At 38.8% G+C, this 24262-nt stretch overlaps 1 protein-coding gene across 1 annotated transcript in view; it reads left to right on the top strand.

The window, feature by feature from the left end:
* Nucleotides 1-24262, top strand: part of SLC2A13 (solute carrier family 2 member 13) — a 144820-nt gene that overhangs the window by 103529 nt on the left and 17029 nt on the right. The window contains exon 7 of the mRNA XM_058022407.1: nucleotides 12380-12505. Coding sequence (XP_057878390.1) covers nucleotides 12380-12505 — 126 coding nt within the window. The remainder of the gene's footprint in view (nucleotides 1-12379; nucleotides 12506-24262) is intronic.

Below are 24262 nucleotides of genomic sequence, written 5' to 3'. Positions count from 1 at the left end.
GTTCTTGGCTTTTCTTATGCCAGAGCAATGTCTTAGATGAAAGATTCTGAGGATCTGAAGATTTATAGAAAACTTGGGAGGGGATGGAAGGTCCTCATTAAGTGTAAATAGTTACAAATAACCACAACACAGGATACTATCAGATATAATGATTCCTGTACTAAAAATTGTTTTCTACTGCAGAGTCAGCTATAATTTGCAATTTTTGAGATGGGCCTGTCTACAAAATGCTAAGTAGTCTGGTTAAAAGAGGTGAGGGGGGAAGAAGCTCTCCATTTGGAATCAGATTACATTAAAAGAAAAAATGTGAGAAAGATTTGCCTAGTGCTTCAGTTAACTGTTTGGAAAGGATGTCTGGAGAGAGGAGATGCACCCTTTGTAGAACTCATAATTTGTTATTTAATAAAGCTAGATGATAAACGTAACCTGAAACCATGTAAAATTTATGTACAGGAAATATGGCAAGTCCTATTTTAAAAAGTGAAAAAATCTTCAACAGAATTTTCATGTTTGAGTTAACCACAGCCAGTCAGGAAGAAAATTTTCATGGCTTTCAGTGTGTGCACTTCTGGGCAAAAGCATGAAAAATTAAAGCAGATAGTTCTCATAAAGGCATGTTACTTCATGAATTGTTGGAATACTTGTAATCTGTCGTGATTTCTGTTTCTGATGTGAAGTGGGGAAAAGCAGATAAGATATGATAAAAATTCAGAGGTTCTGGAAAAAGAGCAATAGAATAATTTAAATATTTTCATTTGAGAGTATTTTGAAATAGAAGGAGCTCTCTTTGTTTAAAGATCAAAGTGAATGGAGGTGGAAATAATGAGCAACATATGGGAAAGCTTTAGGTGCTTCTATTTTAATCTTATGCCATACTTTAGTAGAGAGACACAAAAGCCAGAGCTGAAAATAATAAATGGATGCATTTACCCACAAAGTACAGAATTAGACTACAGCACTCAGTCTTTAAAAGGTTTCTAAAAAAAAAGGAGGGATCGATATGCCTATTAATAACTTTCACACTTGTATACCTAAAACTGTATGAATTTTTATGCCTCAGAACATCACCAAACTGTGATCCAGATGGAGCCAAAGGAAGAATTCCTTCAGCATTATGAATATTAGTATTAATTATTTCTGAAGGGTTTGATATACAAGCATATATTTGACTTGGAAAATTGGCTGTCTATGCACATTGTCAATAAGCTCAATGAAATGTAATATATTGGTTTTGTCACGAGAAAGTAGATGGTGTTTTTGGCATTTCACTTTGGTTAGAAGAACTTCAACATAACATTCATGGTCTTGGAAGGAAGAGGAGAGGGGGACTGCAAACCAGACAAAAGCTGAAGGTTGAGCTTTGTGATTCACCTCTCCTTTTTGGCCTTGGAGGTATTCCCCATGGCACTTATAAAGTTGAATCAAAAAGACTCCCAAACCTGAGGCTTTGGAAGTAAAAGTCTACTCTGTGTAACATAAATCTTGCATATCTTCTTTGCTACTTGAAGAGTAATGGCTTTACTGCACAGATACCCACAGTGTAGGGCAGCAAGGGTTGCTGTAGAGACAGGTACAAACAGAATATCCAATCAAAGTAAAGGGAAGTAAATGAATGGCAGTGGTCCCTTGCTCCTTAACCCATATTTTAGCTTGTTCTAGTAAAACTGCTGGTGTCTCAGATTGCTGAGCATTGTGTCTTGCAAGTCTTCAAGAGGTCTCAGAAAGTTTGGGAGAAGCAAAAGGCAGCAGGGCTTCAGAAGATGAACACATAATGCCATCTCCCTGTACCTGCTTTAAGTACGTGCTTGCAGCTTGTAGTTCTCTTTCTCTTATGGGGACACAGTGCTTCTCTGAGCTGAGCTAAACTTAAAGTTTAAACCTCATTGCAGATGGGGCATTTCAGAGTGTGGGGCTGTTTCCTAAAAATAATTTGTGTTTGTCTGTGTCAAAAGGTATTTATAAGTTATGAAAAAATCAGTAGAATTTATTTTGCTGGCAGAAGCTTCACTGATACTGCACAGAGTAAAAATGTTTTTTATGTTAGTAAATCTATTGTGTTAAAGTGTGGGTGTCCATTAAGGAACCCTTAGAGCTGCTACAAACAATCTGTTTGCTTGTTGTTCCTTCAAATCCATATTCCTCTGCACAGACTAATTCCTGCTGCTAGAATAACAATGAAGATAGAAAGACTAGCAGATAAAGAACACAGTCCTTGTCCTAACTCAAAAAAGCACATAGGGCTGAGTACTGTGTTCTCAGAGAGCTGTGCCATGCAAATGGAGTTACAAGGCACCTGTACATGGTTGCAGAAAACAAACCAGTAAGATATGCTGTGCATAAAATAAATAAAATATTTTCATTTGATCTGGAGATGTACAATATTGTAGTTGAACAGCCAAAAGATAATTCATTTATCTGTAAAAAAAAATATTGAATCATGGAAATACCTCAAATTCAGCAGGGCACTCCAAACACTGTGATTTGTTTTGCCTCCTTACAGCTGGAAGTGGGTGTTTATCTCACTGAGGAGAGGCAGGGTGAGTGCTCCACTGCACCATCCATTAATCAAATTTCATTTTCACACTCAGCTGTATAAGGTTGTGTAGATATTTGCAGTGTGACCACCTGTTTTATTTGATCTTAATCTCCTCAGCAGGTGTGATTGTACTTATCATCAAGGCCACAGAAATCTGAAAGGTAAATTTAAGAATACAACACAACACCATTCCAGAATTTGTCACCTTAGAAGTGAAAAGGTGAACTACAATTCAAAAGAATTCCTACAATTATTCTGACTACCAAAACTCTATAAACATTCCCATTTTTACTGGGAACTTGTCTAACTCTGGAAGGAGGTTTAGGTTAGGGCATGTTTATTAGCTACCCTCCCACCTTTTCCCAATCTTTAAAGAATCAATGATGTGACTGTTTGGGACATTGGGCCATTTCTGTAAGATGACTGTGGTCCTGCTGCCCTGTATTCTTGCTTGGTTTATATCTATTCATGTCTTTCTCTGCACTTCTTGAAACTTGGTTTGCTCTAGAAGACATAATGCAAACCTGTTCTGCCTAAGCAATATTTTTCCTGTCAGTTACTGTATGAAAGTGGTAAATATTGTGTTAAGCTTAGGTCAGCCTTCATATCTTAGGGAAATGATACCTGAGCACACAAAGTTTCTCAGAATCCTTCCTGAACAGATTGTCTTCAGATGGTTAAAATAACACAGGCAGTGCCAGCTGTGCTGGGCACACAAGGACTCTGTTGTTCAGTTTTGAATTAGTCACCCTCATGTGGTTCATGATCCTTTGTACAAGTGCACACCACTGAGATGAAGGCAACAATATATAGTACTTCAGCATGGCCATTTAATAAGATAGGTAATGGATAGAAATGTATATTTTCTTTATGAATATAGCAGAAGTATGTAATTGTGATCAGTCCTGAAAAATTCAGCTAACCTAGTAATTGAAGCTAGTTTTATTGTATTTAATAGCCTTAGGATGCATATAGTAGGTGTATTAGGTATTGTACTTTATTTTACTGAGAACTCATTGACAATCTGATGTATCAACAAACTAGACAATTCTGTTTTTCATAATGTCACTGTATCATGGAACCAGTGTTTGTTAAAATATGATTCTCATTTTCTCTTTCTAATGTCAAAGTGCCTGAGCTACTGGTTTTCTAATAACTGAGAATTGCAGTAATAAATACAGTAATGCGTTTTGGCCACTGAGGTCAGAAAATTTTGAATATAAAAAGAGATAAACATGTCTGAGAATGCTTTTTCCAGCTCTTATGAAGCATAGTTAAAATTCTAATAGTTTATGTTGCAGAACTGTGAAATGACCTCGACATGGTCTTGAAATTTATTAAGTAAATAATATAGTGATATATTGCTTGGTAATGATTTTCCCTGTGCTGGCATGTTGGTCCTATCAATCAAAACTTGTAATTTAATTTTAAATTATAAAGGATAGGAAGGAATATGTCAATTCATGTAGGCATCTTTTAAGTGAGTGAAAAAAACCTTCTCTCATCAATTTAAACACAAAGATCTGAAAAGAAACTTACCTGAACTATAATGTCTGAGTGCACTGCAGTTCCTGTAGCCATTGGTAAGTTTTCCACATGCTATGACTCAAACTCTGCATTAGTGAGGAAACAAGTTGTTATTCATTTAGTAGCCTTTTAACACTTCACATCTCTGCTAGTACTTCTAAGACTTTGCTGCTTAACAAAACCCAAACCAATGCTTAGGGAATGATTTTTTTTAAATCTTCCAAAGTGATGGTGTTAAACTTTACAAGGTCTGCAGGTTTTAGTCACACAATAATGATTTTAATCAAGTTTGAACAGGGCTTCTATCTGATATGCCCGGAAGCTGAAAATATATTATCTACCTGGAGTGTCTCTTTGGAAAAATAGTTTTGAAAACAAATTTTTCTACAGAGACAGCCACTCTGTCCAAAATAAAGGCATGTGTAAGTCAGTTGTTTCTGTTCTTTATTGTCTGTGTTGCTCAAAAATAAATCAAGAAGCTCTGTAGTTGGAGGCTATATAAATTCAGAAAAAAAGATCAAAGACAATAAGCAATTGATACCTATAAGCAGATAGATCAGGACCCTTCTCACAAGATGTGAGCATTTCAGCAGAGTCTGCTGCCAAGGTGCTTGCAGCAGTAGGGGGATGGCCCTAAGGACTAGGCAGGGTTTGTAGAGTCATCATCCTCATGGGACTGTGATAGGTGAGGAGAATAGATGAACCTTCACATCCTCACCACACCTAAACACAAACACCAAGAGGCTGAGAACAATTTCTGTGAGTTTGTATAAATTATGTTGCAGAGTTGAGGAATGGGAGCCTTTGTGAAGAAGGTTTAAGCAATGTTTGAAGAAAGCTAATGTATTATAGGTGGTTGGCATATCAGGAAGAGTAAAGATTCAGGGCTGGTCTGGAGCTTTAGGGAGGACACCTAAGAATTATCTCAGCGGAATAGATGGAGCAGGAGCCTGATTTGCAAATGAGAAAGGGTTGGTCATACTTTGAACTTAACTGTAATTTACATCTGTTGGAGTATCTGTGTGGTAAACTACAGAACTGCAATTAGCATCCTAGTGCTGTGATTATAAATTGTAGCTTTTCCTTATGGACACAACTAAACAGATGTATGTGTTACCTCACAGAATGTTGGTAGAACTTAGCAAATACACTTCTGTTGCTTGGTCTCTTAACATAGCTGGAAAGTGCTCTTGAAGTCCAACTGGATTTTTCTCATTCTTTGTTAATTTGTTTGTTTCCTATGTCCCAAATACAACAGCTGGAAGTGATATCTGCAGTTAGCACACATTTGAACTGCTTAAAGCATCCCCTATATTCTTGTCCAGTTATTTGTAACCTGAATTTAGTGCTTCACTTCTGGAAGCAAGGAACCATGAGAAGTATAAAGAAAGGCTTGATTTCATGCCTGTGCAAACAGCACAAGCCCTCAGGTGCAAGCATCAGGCAGCTTTAAACATGGTCCTGGTACCTAACTGAGATGAGTTTGTGTATTAAAGTGAAGTCAGCCATTTGTCAAAAAATCCCTAAGATCCTTAGTTGTACATCTGGCAGAAAGTATCAAAATCCTAACCTGTCAACAGAGCTGATAAGTCCACTGCAGTATTTGTCCAAAAGTCCTTGGCTGAATTTTTTTGTTGTTGAACTCAAGGCTTTGGCTATTTGGATTCATGAGTTGCCCATGTCCTTGGTGAGTGCAGCTGGGCAGGCCTGGCCTCAGCAGTGATGCTCAGCTCAGCTGCCTTGGCCATTTCCTTTTGCTCCAGGCTGGAGGAAGAGACATTGACTTGTATCTTGTAGACAGAATACGAGAACAGAAGCAGGGGAAGCTTGATTCCATCTTGTTATTGTTCTGTAGGGAGATGAAAAGGAACTGCACTGCATGCTAAAGCAGGCAGAGACTGTGCATAGCCAGCCTTGGGAGCAAAGAGTAAACTGAGAGCAGGAGGAAGGATCCACCTGGCCTAGGATCATGCTTCCAGGGTGCCAAACAGCAAGCTGGAAATAGGAGAAAGCAGCACAGCCAAAGTGACATTCCTGCCAGCCTGCAATGATTTGCAGCCTGTATTCTCTCTGGGTGGGGTGTGCTAATCCTCAGCAGGTGCTGCAAGACCCTCCTGTCCTGTCCCTGCATTGAGCCTTTCCTGCCTGAGTCAGTTTTTATTGTTCCTGCAGTCCTCATCTTCAGGAAAATGAATATTTGCATCATACAGAGCATGAGCAGTGGGTTAAAAAAGTAAAAAGTGCACAACAGGACAAGACAGGATGTGAGCAAAATGTCCTGCATGTAATATCTCTGGTTGGAAGGGACTCATAAGGATCATCAGGTCCAACTTGCATGTAGCAGATCAAGCAGATTTTCCCATAAAAAGTCTTCTTCACATACTCAGGCTGTTTCTGCAGCATATACTCAGTGTGAATGATAGATCTGAAAGAAGTGGAAAGAGTCTGTCCACAAAAAAAGTCTGTATTTGGGGATGTTTTGGTGCTCTGAGTGGCTGTTCTGCTACTTGTGCAGTAGAATATAATGAAATCAGGTGCTACATTCTGTACAGCTACACAGTCCAGAGTGCATTATCAGGCTCAGTTTGCATTTCTGTAGCTGGACAATAGGACCATACAGGAACATACAATTACATTTTGTAATTTGATAACAGAGAATTGAGAGCAAAGTTGAAAGTTGTTTAAAATGCGGCAAAAAATGAAAATTGATGAAAATTTTTTAATTGAGGTTCAGCTTGAAAAAGTCAAAATAGTGTGAGAAAAAGAGAAATGGTACTTGCAGAGCAAAGGCACTGGGCAAAGATCTTTTAGTGGTAAATCACTCAACAATAAGTGGCAAGGTAAAACTTGCAGCTCAAATTACAAGACTTCTGAGAATTGTAGGAGAGTCATTACTTACAAGGTCATTTTGCAACTTTAAAGTGCAAGATGTAATGATGAAACAAACATAAGTATGGAGTATTCTAAGCAAGGGGGTAAAAGTAGTTAGGAACTTTTCCTCAGCATCTGGAGGGCCACTTTGTCAGGTCAGAGATTTTATTCAGTATTTTCAGAGACTGCATTAGAGCCTGGTAAACCACCCTGTTAGGAAGAAAGAAAACGGTAATTTTGCTATCAAGAAAAATGTACACAGCTAGTCAATTAGTAATTCATCCACATAGTGTAAGATCTCTGTGAGAGAGGATGGCATTGTGGCCTTTGTGATCAACCTCTAACCTCAGGAACAGTTAATTGGGCAGGCTGATCCAGAGCAGAGCAATCTGAAAGTTGCTGCTGCTCAGGCTGGCAAGAAATTGCTGTCAAAAACCTCAAAATTGGTGCTGTCAGTCTTTCTAGATATCAGTTATTGCTGTGTGGTTGGATGAAGGGGACATGTGTTGGGTGTGTTGGCAGAATCAGGGAGCAATCACAGTGTTGAGGATGTGGTGTTTGTGAGGGCCCCAGGATGAGGTGAGAGATGAGAATTTAATTCCATGTTCTCAAAAAGCTGATTTACTATTTTATGATATTATATTATATTAAAAATGCTATACCAGAACTATGCTAAAGAAAGAGAAAAGATATATCAGGAGGCTTAACAAGAATGATAAAGAAAGCTCATGACTGACTCCTCAGAGTCCAACACAGCTGCTGGTGATTGGTCATTAATTAAAAACAATTCACATGTTTGGATAAACAATCTCCAGATCACAAAACATGGAGAAGCTGAGGCTTCTCATCTTCTCAGGAGAAGAAATCCTGGTGAAGCGAATTTTCAGAAAATATCACAGTAACATGGGGATATCTACTCTTCTGACAGTCCATCAGCTCCTCAGCAAACGTGCTTGATGTTTGAGCAGAAATCCCATTCCATGGCAACTCCCCATAAACTGGGAGGTCAGGCTGCTTTGTTCTGTTGAGCTCATGGCACTGATCTGCAGAGAAGCTGGGCATTTTTGGACTTCTGGAGCCTGGTTATTGTTATTCTGCCTCATGGGCTGCAGCATCTGACACTTGCCTTGTCTGGGTTGCCTAGGAGCCCAGCTGGCAAGCAGGGAGGGAAACAGGCTCCTTGTAAAATCTTTCTGCTGTACTGCTGCCTGGTTTCATCAAAATCAAACAATCTCTCCCAGGTGTTTCAATCTTGAATTGTCAGTCTTACAGACCACCAGCCTACCTGGGAATTTTGAACTGGCTTTTCACAGATGAACTTGTTTTCAAGGCACTAGCTCATAAACTTAGCACAAATAGAAATATCTCAGGATAACTAGAGGAAGCATATCTCCTGTTTATAATTGGATGCAAATTTCCTTTCCTACTTAGACATCCAAGAGTATTCTTATATAGAGCTTTCATATAGAGAAAAAGTACTCTGTTATAGAGCTTTACTTTCGTAACTGATCTCTGGTGTGGATTTGAAGAATAACCAATATTTTTAAAGATTCATCCTCAGATAGATAGATGGATGGATAGATGGGTAGATGGATGGATGGATGGATGGATGGATAGATAGATAGATAGATAGATAGATAGATAGATAGATAGATAGATAGATAGATAGATAGATAGATAGAACTGATAAGGTGCTTCTGAGAACAGGAATGAGCTCTGTAGAGATAGTTTCATCTCATATATAAGTATTCATCTCATAATAAGTATTGAATTGTGCATTTCTCTTCCTAATATATTCTATAGCCTATATTATTTATATCACTATGAGCATGTATATCAGAATATGTGCTCAATTTCAAATTGTTTAAATAGTTTAGCAGATAATAATGAGGCTAGAGGGAAGAAGAGCATAAACCTGAAACTACAATATATTTTATTTCTAGAGTGAGCAGCCTCAGCACATGGTGTCTTTGTTTTTTAACTGCTTCTTTGAAAAAAAAAAGCTTCCTTGCTTATTTCATGCAGATATTCTGTTATCATTAGAGTTAGTAACTGATAGAGGTTTCTGTATTGTGTTATGAAACAATTTTAATGTGTATATGCTGGGGTTTTGGAGGAAAAAAACACTGGTCTTCATCTTGGAAAAACCAATGGCCATGTCCCTCATCAAAGACAACATAAAATTTTATATCAGTGATAAGACAGGGCACAGAAGAATGCTAAATGTTCTGAATAGCAACTGCCTGCTCTTAGTCTGCTGGGAGTTAGATTTGAAGTGGCTTTAAGTCTTGTGTGTTAGATTTCTTATATTTCCTTTGGCATAAATGGATCTTGTCTCTAAAATCAGAAGTCAGAGTCTGATTGTATGAACTCACTGTATAGGATGACAGGAAATCGTAGCCCAAACATAAAGGGTTTATAAAGAGCTGTTATTTAACTGTTCAATCTGAAAGACAAAATTCAGAAAAAAACATGGAAAAGAATAATTTTAAGTTAGTAAAATTGTTAGGAGTAGCTCTGTATAACCGCTGACATTTGGCAAAACATGAAATCCAGAGGCCTTTATTTGTTGAATGCCAGCAGGAAGACCAGTTGGATTTGATGGTGTTAAAGGTCCTTTTCAACCTGAATTATTCTACAATATCCAATAAAGCCAGAGGATCAGCTGAACCAGCAGCCATGTAGACAGACACTGGAATCAATACTCAAATCTCTCAATTTTTTTTTTCTGGATGGGAGTAGGAATAAATAAGATATCTTGTGTTTCCCACTTGACTGGTTAACTGATACCAGCACTACATGAGGTTGTGTGGAGTTACCCAGCAGGATGGAACAGACAGTGCAAGTTCAGCTCTGCTGTTCATCTCTGCATTGATTCTTGTGAGGGAGCCAGGAGGTCTCCAGTCCCTGTCCTCTGCTGGTAACACCATAAAGATGACACTAATCACTGTGTCTTGTTAGAAATTCATGTTGCTTCAGGCACTTTGATAACATCATTTCAGTGGAAAATGTTCTACGGTTTGAAAATTATATGTTGCAATCCTGTTTGATATCATGGGATTCTTTTCAATATAAGAAAATATTTTAATTTTATGCATTTTAATATTATTATTGTATACTTGAATACATTTGTGATTTATAAAAATGTTTTCATTCACTTGCAGTCTTCTGTTCCTGTAAACTCTTTTGATTACTGCCCATTAATGTACAAATATCAATGTAACAAAATGCAACTAAATCTCACTACTGTAATAGTAGTATTGGCCTTTCCTTTGAAAATTCCTAATTGCAGAATTACAATTTTCTCATTTATCTTTGCAAGAGAAGAAATGTTTACTACAGTTAGATAAAATTGACTTTTATCTGAAAGTTTTGTTTCATGTCCAATGTAAAAATATTTTCTGCAGTCTATATCTCAATTAAGAGCAGATTTAATGCAGCTTTCCTAATTAAAAAACCTCAAACTGTTTAGACTGGAATTTGACCAATCAGTTAAGCAGAGGAAGGTGTGTTTAAAATAGATTTATATTCTAAACGTAGACAACGTAGAAATTCAGCAGTAATTTAATAATTTACAAAGAGCACACTTTTCTGAAAATTGGGAGAAATAAGAAAATTTTCTTAACACAGCCCTGTTTTTGCCATCTGCCATGTGAGTTGTCCTTATAAGTCTTTTAGAAACATTATAATACAAAGAGTTTGAATAACTAGATTTTAAGCATATACTTTCAGATATTTTATACCCATTTAATCTGCTTTGCTATTTTAATTTCTTGAGACTTTGTTATACAGTTATTTCTACTTTTCCTCATAATGCTTAAGTAGTTTAAGCAAGATATTCCTTAATTCACAAATTCCCTCTTGTGTTAAAGCAAAGATACACACTCAGAAAATATTATTTCCTTTGTTTTGTTATTACAGGTGTGGATGTTAAAGCTACTTTGGTCACCTTAATTATTTGTTTCCAGATGTTGCATTTCAAAGTTGAATTTTATTTTCAAATTTCCAGGCTCACTCTATGTTTTACAGTACCTATTTTTTTTCTAGTTTTTACTGGCTAAAGTTATCCCTTGGATATTCAGGGGCTTTACTGGTGAAAATGTGTGTCTGAATCTAAAATGGCTTCCAGGGAAGATAAATACCTGTGTAGTTTAATCACAGGAGCAATGAGTGAGTGTTTGCAGGGCTTTGTGCCTGCAGCTCTCAGGTAACTTGCACTGCATGGGGAGCTTTGGATGCCATTGTAGCTCACATAACTACATCCCCATCAGTCAGATTTTATGTAGCTCACATACCTACATCCCCATCAGTCCCATTTTATGTAGCTCACATAACTACATCCCCATCAGTCAGATTTTATGTTGCTCACATACCTACATCCCCATCAGTCCCATTTTAGAGAGAGATTTTGGACTGGCTCCTCAGTGAAGTGTCTGTAGGGCCCTTGGTGTCCAGGCTGGCAGAAGGGTCAGTGGGAATGTGGTCAGTGCAGCCAGGGGCATCTAGAGAACAGTTTTGCTGTCTCAACCCTTGAGCAACTAACAGAATGGCATTGGGGAGACTTTGCCTGAATGTTAGCATCTCCTGCTTATTGGGACTCTCAATGAAATCAGAGACATCTCTACAGAGCTGGCAAGTGTGATGCATGGGGATAACCTGCAAGAGCCCTGCACACTCTGCAGTGACAGATAGATGGGATATTTTTGGGCACTGGATACCTGTATATGAATTGTCTCCACTGACATAATGACTCCTTCCATCAAATGTTGTGGAAATTTATGTGTTGAGTTTGCTCACAGAGACAGACACGTGGTGTTGTGATCACTGACTGACTTGCATCCATGGATACCCAAATTCCAGTTTGGTTATTAGGTATGATGCCTGACAGGACAAGGGGGAATGACTTCAAACTGAAATAGAGTGTTTAGATAGACATTAGGAAGAAGTCCTTTTATTGTGAGGGTGGTAAGTCACTGAAGCAATTGCCCAGAGAACTTTTGGATGACTCATCCAAAGAACTATATAAGGCCAAGTTGGATCAGACTCTGAGCAACCTGATCTAGTAAAAGATGTCCCAGCCCATGGCAGTGGACATTGGAACTTGATGATCTGTAAGGTCCCTTCCATCTCAAACCATTCCATGATTCTATGATGATTCTTTTTCTTCAACTCCAATCTGTCTTTTTTCAATTTAAATTTATTGTATGAATGAATTCTCCTGCAACCTGATCAGATATCACAGGGTAGATGCAGATGGACTACCAAAATGAGTTACAGAAGAGGTTGCAAGCAATATGTGATACTTTTTGGAGAAACTTATTGGTCTTGTCTCCAACCCTGACAACTTAGCTATGTGCATTCCAAGACTTATTGGGAGATGCTGTTGGTTTTGACATCCACAAATGAATGATGTATTGCTTAACTATTTATGTTTTTCTCTTTCAGTTACTGCAATGGATGTATGTTAGATCCAGACTGTGGTCTCTGCTACAAATTGAATAAATCAAGTGTTGTTGAGTCCTCATGCATTCCTGTTGATGAACACTCTACAATGAAAGCAGCTTGGGGCAGGTATGTCACTTGTCAGGATTTTTTAGCCTTGTGCTCTACAGAGAGTGTATTTTATGCTATTGAGAACCAATTTTTTTTACAGAAAGTGTTAAATTCTTAAGATGTTCAGGAAGAAGAAAATAACTTGGCATTGTCAAAAATAGGTTATTACTTCCTAACAATAAATTAAGGCCTTGACCCTGATGTGTGCAGCTCTTTTGGTGTAGTCTGTCACTTAGGAAGCATGGCAAAAATACTCTAGAAGTGAGGAAAATTACCTTTCCTTAATGTTTTTCATTCATTTGAAGTGGCACATTCCCTAGTTATATACTTAAAGCCCTCTGAATGAATTTTCTTTTAAAATGCATTAATTAAACCACGCTTTTAATATTGACCTACCAAATAAACAGCTCAGCTGAATAAACTAAAATTAGCAAAATCTGAAAAGTTCAAATTGTCAAAAGCATGGGGTTTGGCCACAGATTTCTGTGGTTCTGTGCCTGAAAGGGGTGTCATGCCATATGTTGCACTTGGGTGTAAAAACGTGTGCAAAATACATCACACCTCATTTTTATGCAGCACAAAACTTCCTGTGAAGTCACAGCAACCTTCAGGTTTTCTGAAGTACTGACTATTCCTAAGAAAAGCTTTGTGAGGTGGAACATTGTCTTGTAGAGGCTTTATAAATACTTAAGTAATGAGCAGGGCTTGGATTGGGGTTTAGAATGGCTCAAGGGCACAAGGGAATTATGTAATTACTTCTGAGAAAACCACCTCGACCGAATTCATCTCAGCCACCCACACACCGTGAACATACTTAGGGAATAGGCAAAGGTTTGTGTGTGATTTGGGCCTCTTCTCTTTTATTAACTTTCATACATATTCCTCAGAATTTAAACCAAACTGTCTCAAAGGCACTGAGTCATATTGGACAGAGGTGAAAAAGTATGAAAAAAAAGTCTACTAATTGTAGAATTATTAATTTAAAATTACTCTAAAATTGCCCTCGTTTTGATTTCAGTACCATTAGGACTAGTAATTAATTCCAAGTGCAGAAAAGAGAAGCTTATATTTTTTGTAATCCTAATTTAAAAGCATTAAAAATTGGGGTTATTGCTGTTAATAAATAACTGTGAAAACTACAAAATTTCATCTGACCTGCTTGTTCTGTGACTAACTTCAATGTCACATTATGGGATATGCCTTGCATATTGCCTGATACCCTCAAGTGATCTGCAGCATGTGGATTCTCATATTTGTAAGGTAGCAGATGTCTCTTTATATTCCAAGTCAGCATTCATTTTCTATGTGCTGTAGTTTTAAGTAGCCTGTCTGTAATTAGCAGAATCACACTAGAAGGACATACATGCAAACAAAAAATTTGTTATGAATAGTTGATAGATAAAACTAAACTTTATTTCATTAGCCAGTGCTATTTTTTAGCACAGTAAATGTGGGCATAAGCAACTATTTCATATTCGTGATTCAGTCTCATGTAGACTCTTTGCTCTACAGCCTGTTGGAGCAAATTAGGGGAGAATAAATATTTCCTTTTCATATTGCAAAATGAAAGTCTTTCCATGTGCAAGAATTCCATACCATGAGGACCCTGCTTAAAATCCTTCAAAAGGAAATGAAACAATTTTATATATGTTATACTGGTAGTCACCACTATGAAAGTCCTGCCTAAAGATGGAAAACCAATAAAATATCCACATTTCTTTTTTTTTAATATTCCTCACCATTTCTAGTGTTTATTTCATTAATTTCTGTCTTGCCTTCATTTTCAAAAAGCTGATCCTTCAAGCTGTGCAATGTCAGGTGGTGTCTTCTGTGCCTTCCAAGCCCTGTGGAAGAGGGAAGCATTTTGCCTTCTTTTCCTTCTGCTCCTTCTCTTCACAGATAGGTGTATTTCTGCTTACTGGCCATGGGGAATCCCCATAGAGTTTTGGGGATCACATTCTCATACCACCCCCCAGCTCCATTTGCTCAAGTCCTGAGTCTGCTTTACAGCAAAATCAGTCCCACAAAGCCATAGGATTTCCCTGCCAAGGAAAGATTGCTGCAGGGAAAACAGCACAGTTCCATCTCCAAATGAGTCTCAGAGCAGCCAGAGGCATCTGTATCTCCCTGGCAGCAGAGGGAGAACAAAGCCTGAGACAAACTACAGCCCTGGGGAAGGGAATTGCTGCCCTTTCTTTCACAAAGTTACTTTGTCACAAGCTAGACGTACAGGGGCTATTGCTTTAAAAATATACATGGCATTATGGTGATCAGAAAGTAATATAATAATTGCAGAGACGATTTTGTGGGCTGTGGACAGCTGACAGCTGTAATTATCAGCAGCCTCTTTTGTAACTCCTGTGTGTCCCGATGGCTTCATGCATCCAGTGTTAGATGAATGAGTTCAAATGGCTTAAAGCCTCCAGGGTTACCCTTGGCTCATGGAAAATATATTTGGCCATTAATTTTGCTCAGGAGAGAAGAAATTTGTTTCTGAGCTATTTGTTTGGGACTTGTTGGACCTCAGATGTCTGAGCATTAGCAGAAGCAGCAGCTCTCATGATGTTGATGAAGGAGTTAGAGAAGCAGCTTCTCCTGGACTCGGGCTGACAGTGCCATGCAGAGCATTTTGCTGCTGCTGTGATCACATCTTGTTTATGATTTTCCTGCTGGAAAGCTGGGAGCTGCAGCCATCTGAACCCCAACTGTCCTGACGTTTACTCAGGGGCTTATCTATTCCTGATGTGCAACCTACCACCAAGGTGAGAGGTGCTCAGAAGCACTAACAGAGAAGGCCTTGTCATGTATTTTTTAAAGCTCTCTGCAGCCATGCAGACAGACATAGAAAACTTCTGTTTATGTATTTATAGCTTTGCACTGTTTTTCACTGTTGGTCCCAAAGTACTTTGATAGCTGTAGTGGGCAATGCTTTGACTGTTACTATAAAATACTGTAATTTTATTTCCAAGGCATTTCCCCAGTGCCAGCCAGGTGTACTGGATACCACCTCCATTGTTAATTGCATTTATTTGGTTATGATGTGTTCTACATTGCGAAGTTCTGGGGAGGGGAGGGAAGAGAGCAGAGATTTCAGTCTCCTGTGGCTGCCAGCAAGGCTGTTTATGTTGCTGTGGTTGTCATAGAAACCCAGGGAGACAATTAAAGCATCCACATATTTTTCAAGAAGAATATAGCATTTGGGCTCTGTTGGATGTTGGGAACTCAGTGGCTGGCAGTGGCCCTGGGGAGGACAGAGACTGTGCAGGAATAAATCTGACCGAGCCCAAGTCACAGCTTAAGCAGCATGGGGAGTGTGCCTGTAAGATCATGCATGTACCTCAAGCAGCAGAGATATATTTTTCATTATTTAATCAGTTACATAAGCCTGACTGGTATTACAATAACACAGGGAAGAGTGTCTTGCCCAGGGCACCAGCACAGGCAGGTGCTTTGCTGCCTTGGTATTTCTGAACTAGTTAACAAAATAGCTGTTGACATGCAAATCTTCCTGCCTCAGGCTCTGCCCAGGGACACATAAAGGATGGTTCCAAGACAGTGAGCAAGAATATTCTTAAATTATTTACTTTGTAGTAAAAGAAGAAGAGCTGTGTCTTTTCTTTCAGTGTGGTCTCACGGTTCTGCATTGGGACTCTGTTTCCCAAGATTTAGGGAAGTTTTGCACGTAGCAGTAGCTCAGAAAGCCTTGCAGTTCTGTTCTTCATGAACACTGACTTATGAAATCCCCATGAACTTAATAGAAAGCATTAGCTCACTTGTACAGATGGGGTTTCAATGGGAAGGTTCCCATATGAAACTCAGGTGGCACAAGAGGGGTCATGGATAGAGTCCCTCTCTCAGCCAGGACAAGATGTAGAGGTGATTGCTTCCAGGGCTGTGCTTTCTGAACACAACCCAAAATCCAGGGGTTTTCCCCACAACTACAATTATTCCCACAGTACTCAGAGAAATTTCTCTCTTGCAATTTCTCTTTGTGTAATTGCAATCAATACTCCTAAAGGTCAGCCAAGAATGGAGAAACTTTAAATTGCATTACTACCCTTACAGTTGAAAGAATAACTGCAAGGGAAGGAGGTACTTACAGTGCCTTGATGTGACATTAACCTTGACATGAGTATGTTGTCAAGACGACAGCAGGCCCACAACTGAGCTGAAACGCTCTCATGAGCAACTCTGAGCAATCTTCCTCTGGAGAGAACGATGTTGATTTTATACAGTAAACAATTATGAAGAAATAATAACATCATCCTCTGATCAGAGACAAGCCTAGAGCCATCTTGTCCACACAATTAGCTGGCAGGTCTCCACAGCCCCCAGAGGAGAATGATTGGGAACAGAAATCTATAAAGAGACAGGAGCTGAGTGATTTGCTGTTTTCAGCCATTTTTATTAACTTTGTTAGAGGAACATCTCTGTGCCAGGGGAGTTTAATGCTTCATGGAGAATCCTGCTTTTCTCAACATAAAGAAGCAGTCTCCTCTCTAAGGGCAGCCACTGCAAAGGCAAGAGAGCAGAAGAGCTCTGTCTTTGGGAAGCTCTGTTTTCCTTTAGCCAGTGCTCTCCTGAGCATCTTCCTTCCATGTAAAATTAATGGCATGTTTACAGATGCTCAGTAATGCTGTTTTGTTTCACTGTGTGCCTGTTGCTCATATCTGCCAGTTTGCTGAGGGGTTTAAATGTGTCTTGCAAACCTGTCTGGGGGAAAAGTGGGTTTGAATTGCCTGTGCAGTGAGAGCAAGCAGGTCAGGCAGGCAGTCAAACCCTCTTTCCCAGCTTCAGGAGCGTGCCTAATGACCTTGGCATTCAAGCCTGGATGCTAACTAGATTCCACTGGTTAGAAAAAATAAATTCATGGGAGTTCATTAGCTGGATTCTCAGACAACAGATTGGGTTATGTCCAACAAGGGACATGCCAGTGTCTGTCACAGCCTCGAGAGTGTTCTGGGGAGTTTTACATTCATGCAGCACTCCCTGTTGTCTAATGCATAGCAGGTGAGACTCTTAAAATCATTAGAATACTTTTTCTTGGTAAGAACATTAGATTTTTCTAAAAATATCACATTACTTTTTCCCCTTGTAGATAAAGACAGACGTGTAAGTTCATGACACTTGTTTTGCATCATCAGATACATTTGTAAAAGTTCCTGTGACTGCTTTACTAACGTAAAAAGAATGGATGGGCAAATTTACACATTTGAAGACTGAGAATCTGTTTTCAGTATATCATGGGAAGCAGTGTTGCAGACCTTTGCTGGTACCACAGAAAGATTAGCCCCAGAGCAATCTTTCAGGAATTAAGTACTCTGCTGTCCATGGGTAGACATGGCTTTGTTTCATTTTCATGTAGAAAGTATTGCTAGAAGATTTTATTGTTGAAATGATTATTTGAAGCCTTTCTACAAGGGTCTGCATTGAAAATTCATGCTTAACTCAGCAGTAATTACAAGATAAACTAGTATTTCTCTTACCAAGTAGTCAGATCAATGGATGAAGATTATACATAGGATTATGGTTCTCATATTTACCATGTAAAAAACAATAGTAGAGGGAATAAAGGATTCAGGAAAGTAGCAGGATCAAGAGAATATTCACATCTGCATGTATGTTGGCAGCACTCAGGAGAGTTGTGATTATAACCAGTAGTCTTAGAGAAATCTCTTGATATGGTAAATGTTGGCTAAATTGAAATATTCATAACTTCAGTAGGAACCAGAATATAAAATGCCCCCTCTCTGCCTCAATATTGTTCAGAAAAGAAAATCAAGATATATGCAGGACTGTATTCTGAATATCTTCCCCGGTGCTAGTAAGTATGAAAACCTGGAGCAGCTGTGTGCCAGGGTGCAATCCTGTTTGTCCTGTTGGGTTTAGAGTATGTACTTCAGCACAATGTAATCTAATATATTTTAGTGAGTGTGTGAAAACAGAAATTAAAAGAAGATCTGAAAGTGATTACAGTCTTTGTCAGCCAAACTCCAAGGCACGAGGTCTTTCCTGGGAGGAGGTTATCAGACATGTAATCACATTCTAATGGTTGCGTGTACCAGTGTGATTTGTAAAAGGGATGTGGAAGAGGAACTTAAGAAATCTTATATGTATATTTTAAAGCCATTTCTGCTATCTGGTAAGAGCAAAGAGGAAGAATAAAGTAATATAGATAAACTAATATAGAATACTGTGTCCTTAATCCTTGATGAGGCTGTCTTATCAGTGATGCAGGAGTAGGTAGTAAAATAAGTGGCATTTTAATGTGCAGATCCTTTCAACCACTCTTCCTGCTCAAATCTTTAAAACATCACACTTTAAAATTATTTTAAAAGGAAATTATTTCATGGTGGAGCTGAAAACCATAACAAGCTCCTTTTAAGCATATGTAAAGATGGTGGAAGCTGTATATGTGCTGAAATATTGTAAGGGTGTAATTACATAATTGAGGGCGGAATTTTATTGTAACTTTAATAGAAGATAATCTTGTCTTTTTTTTAACTGATTAACTTACTAAAGAGGGAAGTCATTTTTTTAGCTATTGTTACAACATAATTATATTTTAATTTAATGCCTGTACAAATAAAGTACTTTGTATATTGTAGCTGCATTTTAAGTTGAAAATAGTGACCAGAGCAACACAATAATCTAAACTGAAATTGTTTACATTTCTTTCAGATAATTGCTTAGGAATTACTATTAATAGCTCTAGCATGATATTTCTACTCAACCAGTGGCAAATTCTGGATGTTTGAAAAGCCTTGTTATGAAGTGAATGTGCTCTGACTGGGAAATGTTTAGTGTTTACATTGAAGACAGAATTTATTTGTTGGAGACACCCAGCACAAAATAGGATTTTAAAGCAGGGCTGGTTAGTTTGAAACACTGTCTGTTAATTTGTTCTTTACCCATTCCTTTTTATTGCACTTTGCTGCTAAACATGCCTCTGGATCTTACTGCAGGTTATTGGTTAAAAGGCATTCTGGTGGGGGATGCCAACTGCTATTTGGGTTACTTGGTACAACTACTTCAGATGCAAGCATTGAGGTAATTGGAATATAAAAACAAAAGTGGCCCTCGAGCTAAAACATTATCTGTCAAATGCTGCTGGCTGGAAAAAATTGCATTATTTAAATAAAAAAATATTTGAGTCAGTGTTCTTCATTTTAAAAGTGGTCCAAAGAAGAAGATATAGGGTGTTCAAAATTTAAATATACAACTGCTTAAGAAGCAAGCCTTCAGTTTTTTTCATGCATTCTCTGGCCAGCTGAAGGGGAGCTAAAAGGAAAATACTCTTGTTCCCTGTTCAAAAAGTATGTTTGCTCCTAGCTGGCAAAGGAGATGGGAAAGGAAAGGAGAAAAAATGCCAGCGTGTACGAGAGAGTTGTCAGTCTCCCTTCAGTGTGCTTGGAGTATGAGGATAATTCCTGCAGCTTTTCTCTCTCCCTTATGAAATGTATGTTAGAGAGTCTTTTACTGCCCACAGGAGCTGCTGCTAATTGGCTTCTCCAGCTGCTCATGCTCCTAGGGACAGACGGAGCTGTCCGTGTGTCCCTGCTGGGGCCGTGCTGAGCAGGGCAGAGCTCAGCCCAGCTCTGCCCATCCCGGGGCACCCAGAGGGGCACAGAGGGAGCTGCTGCTGCCACAGATGGGATTTCCCCTCCTGCCTTGGAGCCCAGGAAAGGGAACTGGCTCGTGTTTGGGAGCATGTGCATTTTTTATCTGAGGGGAGAATTTCTAATAGTTGTTTTTCACATTTATTTGCTCAGCAGATTCCTTTATGCTGTGAGATGGATTTACTAAAATTAAGTTGTCTCTGTTTGGAGGGTGGAAAATATTTTGGAAAGACCCATGTGGTAGAGGATTTTTACTGAAAAAGACCATTCAACAACCCAAACATCCATACAGCAGCTTGTACCTTTAACAGCATCCCTAATCCACATCCAACATACCTTTGTTCCATACTAAGTAATTCTTCAATAATCACAACATGGGATTCAGTAAATTTTTTGTATCTTTTGAGGGAAAATAACACATTTCTGCAGTAGGGCTGCTGAATTACTCAACATGTTATGATTAGTTTAAGTCATAGAAACGACTACATGTGCTGTTTGCATTCATTTCCTTTGAATGGAGGCAGTAACATCAATCCCTCCTGGCACAAGATGAACTGGAATTATTGATTCCTTTGATTTAAAGTCGTGACCTTATTTTAACTCAGTTGGTACAGGCTGTGAGGTGGCAGATGCTACTTCTCAACAGCAGCACTTTGAGCATTTCTTCCTCCTTGTAGGATGCACAGAATTCCTTCTGTCCTGCAGCTTTCCACAGCTGTCTATTAGCTTTGCAGAGACAATAGTAAGTTTGAGGTTCTGCATGATTATTGAGTTTTTCAGACCTGTGATTCAGGTGGGGTGTGTTCCCATTTAGCACATTTTCTTGGAAAAATAGCTATTGTTAAAAAGCACTTATTTGTGTCAAACTCTTTTTAGATGTCAGGCCATGAAAGATAGACAATTACTTTGATTTCTGCCAAGTTCTTCAACAGTCACATCCCAGACTGTTGAGTTGCATATAACAATGAAGACTTTGGTACCCAAAGCTCATAAATTTCATAAACCAGAGATAATGAAACCACTTACCATATATATATTTTATAAAATTCATTAGATTAGGCATGGGTATTGCACCTGTATGCACAAATCAAGGCAGAGCAGCACTCTACGTTAAGTGCTCGCTCTCACAAATCAGGCATGAAATAATTATCTTGTTTTAAGTGTTCTTAGAGCCTTCGGGCTCCATTTTCAATTACAACATTAATGATTTGCAGTGAATTTTAGGGCTGACAGCAGAGGAATCTTCTTTGGAGAGCTCTGTTGGGTGATTTAATTCAGAGCCTCTCTGGTACAGCAGGGATGGGTGGGGATGCAGTGCTTCATTCCCCTTCTGAAACAGGTTTCTCTGAGCTCTTTAGGGCAGAGCTATTGCCACCTACTGGAATCAGGGAAAAGCTCTGCCTAAGAAATAATATTCCATCACCTATTTAAAACAATGAATGCAAGATCTCAAGTATTGTCTGGTTACATTTCAGTTGTGATGGCAAACAGTTGCTGGAGTAGTGAAAATGTAATGTTTGTGTGTAAATTGCTGTTACAGAAAACGAGTGTCACAGTTCAGTACTCAGATGGAAGGTTATGGTGGTCAAAATGTTATTGTTAGAACTGTTGAAATATAAAATTTATATGTATGTCAATAACTAGAAATTAAACAGAGCAGGGACGTGCTAAAAAGACATGCTAATGCATGTAATATTGATCTCTATTTTAAGCTCCTTGTCCTTATGTGGTATTTTGTCTCAAATTCAAGAAGAAAAGGAAATTTAGAAAGTCTCCCCCCTCCTTTCCTTTTGTTTCAGTAAAAATTTCCAAAAAAAAATTATTCTCTCTTCAGCTCCCATTGAAATATGAGGTTAACTGAGGTTCTAAAGTATTAAAGCACTATGGAAAATTCTTTCTGCACAGTGCTGCTTTGGCTGGGAGGTACAGGGTCTGCTGCCTGGAATAAGCAATAAATTATCTGTAAGCCTCAGCAGTGTGCCTGAGACACAGAGCAGACCCAGGTTGTGCTGGAATTGTGTCACTGTGTCCCATCTGTGGTTTGAGGTTGAGGTTTGGATGGGATTTGCTTTGTTTTTCTCAATTGAACTATAAAATCTTCCCATTCCTTGCTAACTTCACGTACCAGGTTTCAAAATGAAAGTACAGGTTTTACAGTACCTCTGTATGTCTAAAACTTTGGGGTAGTTAAAACAATCCATATTTTTCTCTTTATTGTTTTCTAAAGTGTTTGGAAGCATTCAGAAAAGAAAAAAAAAATTGTAATATAGAATCTATTTCATTTGGAGGGTGAATTTTTCTGAGCTACCTTGATTACAGTTACAGCAACCACCTTGATTTCTTTGGTCTTTGATTACCACAGTCTTGGAAATGCTTTTGACAATTGTAACTCAAGGGATGCTTTTGACATTATGACATTCCTTTGACACTACCACTGGCACATGGTGGACAGCACAAGCATCAATAAAGGTTACTTGTAATTTATAAGAATAGGAAGTCTGGATGGAATTTGTTTAAATCAACTTCACATGTCTAAAATTGTAACCTTGAGCTGTCTTGTAGTTCCTTGACTAATGGAGTAGAAAATATTCCTTTTTTACTTTGCAGCTGGTCTTTGCCTGTGTTTTAGAGAATAGACTTTCTTATGCCAGGCCAGCAGCTCTTGCATGCTGGTCTGTTAATATTTCTTCAGTTAGCATTTAAATGTTGATACTTATTATTATTGAGCCCTACACTTAGCCCTTCCCACCAGTATTCATTGGAGCTATCTGTCTTTATTCAGCATTCAAAAGAGGCAACACCTGGGAGGACTGATATTTCTGCAGTGATTAGGCAGCTGGTTGGTATTTCTGTTATAGCCAAAAGAACTTTGGAAATTATATTTATTAAGAAAATGAAGTGTAAAGTCAGGTGAAATAACAAATGAGATTAAACATCAGGTGGATATTTGTTTTATGGTAAGCCTGCATGAAATTCCAAAGTGCTGCATTTGACATCATGATCTTCAGACCAGTTTGTTTCAGTAATTTTATTATTGGGTGTCAATGCTGCAATCAGTGAGACTAAATGCTTTTAAATCTGGAAAGAAAAGCTAGAAGTTCTTCTATTACCCCAGTTCTGTCAGTAGTTTGGTTGCAGTCTGGTGCTCCATCCATAAGCTCTCCAAGATGTCAGAGCAGGGATCACCCAGAACTCCCAGCAAAGCTCAGGAGCAGCAGAGCAGCTGCAGTTCAGGGGGACACCAGGAGCACTGAGGTACAGAGAGGGCTCTGCACACAGGTGAGATTCTCACTGAGCCAGTCTGTCTTGGATCTTGATGCCAGTCTGTCTTGAACAAAAAGTACTTGAATCTCCTACATTTATAAGCAATTTTGTCCTGAAAGAGCTCCAACAGAATGAAGCCTGCCTGCCTGTAGGCAGGAATAGAGTGACTAAATCTGTCTGGATTTTGCTAGAAAGCCTCGGGCAGCACAAGTTAGCTCTGGCAGCCCCCAAGGTGACTGATGGACTCTTCCCAGTTAGTGCTCATCTCTGAAATTGCCCAAAGGTTTGCCTTTCAGAAGAAATGGCCAAATCATTAATGAGCACTCCCTCCTTTCAGAGAAGCAGGGAAGCTGGCAGTGACTGGATGAAGCCAGACTGGATGTGCCTGCTCACTGCTGAAATGGATTGTTCCAAAAGGAAACTATTTCTGTACAACCACAGAAAAGCCACTAAACAATCTTTAAAGCCCATTCTGGGGTCACAGGGAGTCCACAAGTGTTTCTCAACCATGATGGCTGCCAAGAGGGAAATAATAGCTCATTCTGTTTCCAGAATGTCCCTGTGATACCTTTTTGCTGCTTGTCATGCAGAGACGGCTTTGTGCTTATATTTTAAATCTGTGAACTGGCATCTACTTCACAAGCAGTTAAATATTCCCAGATGTCATTTCTTACAAGAGTTTGCCATGAGTCTGTGCCCTTACTGTTGCATGAGATGTTTTCTTTCCAGTTTGTACTTGATTGCAGTGAACATAATTAAATGGAGCTTTTGTGGCAGCCACCAAGGTGGTGGGAGCAGGAATTCTCATGTCCCACTGGCCACTCTGTGTGCAAGTGACATCACATCTCCATCCAGACCTGCACATGAATACATGAGTATAAAAGTGTTGTAG

This window comes from Melospiza georgiana, chromosome 4, assembly GCF_028018845.1.
Source record: "Melospiza georgiana isolate bMelGeo1 chromosome 4, bMelGeo1.pri, whole genome shotgun sequence".
Lineage (NCBI taxonomy): Eukaryota > Metazoa > Chordata > Aves > Passeriformes > Passerellidae > Melospiza > Melospiza georgiana.
Note: the sequence above shows the minus strand (reverse complement) of the source record. Positions and strands in the feature narration are given on the sequence as shown.